The sequence below is a fragment of the Conger conger genome, chromosome 6 (assembly GCF_963514075.1).
Source record: "Conger conger chromosome 6, fConCon1.1, whole genome shotgun sequence".
Taxonomy (NCBI): domain Eukaryota; kingdom Metazoa; phylum Chordata; class Actinopteri; order Anguilliformes; family Congridae; genus Conger; species Conger conger.
The window spans coordinates 10,607,449-10,610,557 of record NC_083765.1 but is presented as its reverse complement, the minus strand read 5'-3'; the positions used below and the strand labels follow the sequence as shown (position 1 = coordinate 10,610,557).

At 47.2% G+C, this 3,109-nt stretch overlaps 1 protein-coding gene across 1 annotated transcript; it reads left to right on the top strand.

Annotated features, from left to right (window-relative positions):
* Window positions 1-972: 972 nt before the first annotated feature.
* Window positions 973-2,162, top strand: LOC133130558 (pleckstrin homology domain-containing family F member 2-like). Its single transcript, XM_061245220.1, has 2 exons — window positions 973-1,061; window positions 1,281-2,162. The coding sequence occupies exon 2, from the start codon at window positions 1,296-1,298 to the stop codon at window positions 2,160-2,162; it is 867 nt and encodes a 288-aa protein (XP_061101204.1). The 5' UTR covers window positions 973-1,061; window positions 1,281-1,295.
* Window positions 2,163-3,109: the final 947 nt, after the last annotated feature.

Here is a 3,109-nt window from a genome sequence, read left to right as displayed (position 1 = left end):
ACTACCAACAATGAGCCACTGGCAGCACTGACCGCTAAGTCCACCAGAGACTCTATAGCTTATGCTAGCCACCCACTCCTGCCCCTCAACTATAGGACAGGTGAAAGAGATGCCTCAAAATACTGTGTTTACTTTAATTTATACATGTCCTTCATCTCTAATTCTTCATGATGTGATTCATATGCGTTTTGTTCCATAAAAACAGAACCCTGCTGTGATACAGGATCTACCGTATGCCCAGAGACACAGGTCAGCCGAGAGGGAAGAGGTGTGTTTTTGGGATTTTCAAAAGCTTGGCCGTAGAATGAGGTTTGACCGGTTGCACCGGTGGTGTGATAAAATGTAACACATCTGTCTGACTTGAGTGATGTGTTTCTCTGCAGTCTGTGGATGACCAGTCCAGCTGTACAAGCTTCAACTTTCTCCTGCAGCTGATTCAAACCACAATACATACAAGGACATGTTTGCATTTGCATCACGTCTGGTTTGAGGAAGTGGGAGTGTGTGGGGGTCTAGTCCTAAACCTGGGAGAATTAGTCAAGCAACCAAAAAGGAACTGTGACTACAGGAGACTCTTCGGTTCTGTGAAGACCAGCTTCTTCAAAGTCATCCCAGGACCGAGTGCACAGACCGGACTGCTCTCCGCTTGCAAGCTGCTGGTGTTGCTGGAGTCACCATAATTTATCTCACTCCAGGAACTGTTGCCTCAGATTGGGGCATATCCACTTATCAACTGTCACTCCAGAAACAAACCAGCACTACAGCTACAACTGTAACACAGACAACTAGAACAAAAACATTCTCTGTCACTCGAGAAATTAACCAGCCCTACGGATACGACTGCAACACAGACAACTACAACAAAGACATTCTTCGTCACTCCAGAAACTAACCAGCGCTACGGATACAACTGCAACACAGACAACTACAACAAAGACATTCTCCGTCACTCCAAGGACCAGCCATAACTCTCAACAGAGACAGGTATATTAACTGTGACCCGAGCCGCTAACTACACTGCGCCATCAGGCACACTTTTTATACCCAGCAGGATTTTCAGAGTAAGTAGTTCTGAGGATCATGGCACCAAATACAGTGAACACAGCAAAAGCTGCAAATTATTTTTACTTCAAATTTCATGACATTAATTCCGATCACTGAGGATTGTCATGTATTTTCTACAGTATTTGTATTAGTATTGAAATTATGTCATTAAATCAGATATTGAGCAACATCATTTAGTTGTTTTTGTTCAGTACCTTTTTGTTGTTTCCCTGCAGGGTTGTTTCCCGGCCATGGGGGACCCGCTGGCCTTCACGGAGCAGAACACAGAGCGCATCCTGGCAGTGCAGGCTCTTTTCGGCACTTTGGGGAAGCCCTTGGCCAAGCCAGGCCGCGTGCTGGTCGGAGAGGGGTACCTGCTGAAGCTGTGCCGTCGCAGCCCACAGCCAAAGGCCTTCTTCCTCTTCAACGACGTGCTGGTGTACGGCAGCGTGGTCATCCTGGGCCGCTGGTACACCAAGCAGCAGGTGCTCCCGCTGGAGGCCGTGTCCCTGGAGGACACGGAGGACGGGCTGCTCATGAAGAACCAGTGGATCATCCGCACGCCCCGCAAGTCCTTCTACGTGTCGGCGGCCTCGCCCGAGGAGAAGCAGGCCTGGATGGAGCACATCAGGGAGTGCCGCGCCGAGAGGCTGCGCCTCACGGGCGGCCCGGCGGAGACCCGCTTCGCCGCCGTCTGGGTGCCCGACCGCGCCTCGGCCATCTGCATGCGCTGCTGCACGCGCTTCAGCCTGGCGCAGCGCCGCCATCACTGCAGGCACTGCGGATTCGTGGTGTGCAGCGCCTGCTCCAGGACCCGCGCCCTCATCCCCGACATCTCGCCCAAGCCTGTGCGCGTCTGCCAGCCGTGCCACGGGAGCCTGCAGGCCCGGGGGCCCCCCACGGCACCGCGCCCAACCCAAACCGGCCGCAGCCGCGGGCAAACCTCCACCGATGAAGGTGAGCTCTCGTACGAACCGTCCTGTGTGGAGGACAACGATGGACAGGGCTATGAAGACACTTCTCCCAGTCAGTGGGACCCACTGAACCTTGTCCGGCAGAACTCGTGGTCACCATACATAGATTTAACTCTCCAGATCACGGACATGGGCAACGTTTAATAGATAATACAGTGTTACAGCCTTCACAGAACTTCACAGAACAGAACTGAAAGATATCTATTCATATGCAAATGGTTCTTCTTTATCAGGATTATTATTATTATTATTATTGGCAATTAGAAATATTTGTAAATGCTTTGTAAATTATATAATGCTTATATAAAATTGATAGTACATGCAAAATTATGGTCTCTACTATTAGACATATTTGCTAAACAATAGTTTGTGCCATGGTTGTGCCATAATAGTTTATGGACTCATTTTCTTCATATACTGTTATTGAATATAAAGCAGGAATTATAAATAGTATACAAGCTAACTTGTAAGATAACTATACATATAACACACTTTAAGTAACTGTAGTGCTAACTTTGAAAATACTTGTTGTTTTTTTTCTTTGTCATTTTTAAGTATTGTTGAGTGGCAAGGCCTGTAACCTTCCACATTGTGGAACTCATTTGCTAAATGTGTCTCACTATGCTCCAAACAAGTGAACAGTCCTGTACAACATCATTCTCTATAGCTGGGCTTTATAACGTAGCTGTAGGCTCTATGTCAACATTACAGAATACTGTTGCCTAGAATTGTGGTGCTCGCGGAAAAAGAAAATACAATGGCAAACATACACATACTTTGTCTGAATGCTGCGAACAAACTAGCTTTTGTCGTCCAGAACATGAGCTGCTCTTTCGCCTGGGGGAAGTAGGAAGTGGGCTGGGGGGAGGAACATGCAATATAGACTAATGTCTTAACAAAGAACCAGCACTTTCCTTATCTTTCTTTAAGCCAAAATGTGCCATAAATGTCCCTCACACAACCCCCGAAGGCACAAGCTTAATACGACTGATTAAAAATAATAGATATTCACTCATTAATTTTTTTATCTAATGTGTTGTTGCTGCGTGACTGATAATCGTCTGGGATATGAGCAGTAAATGACTGAGGCA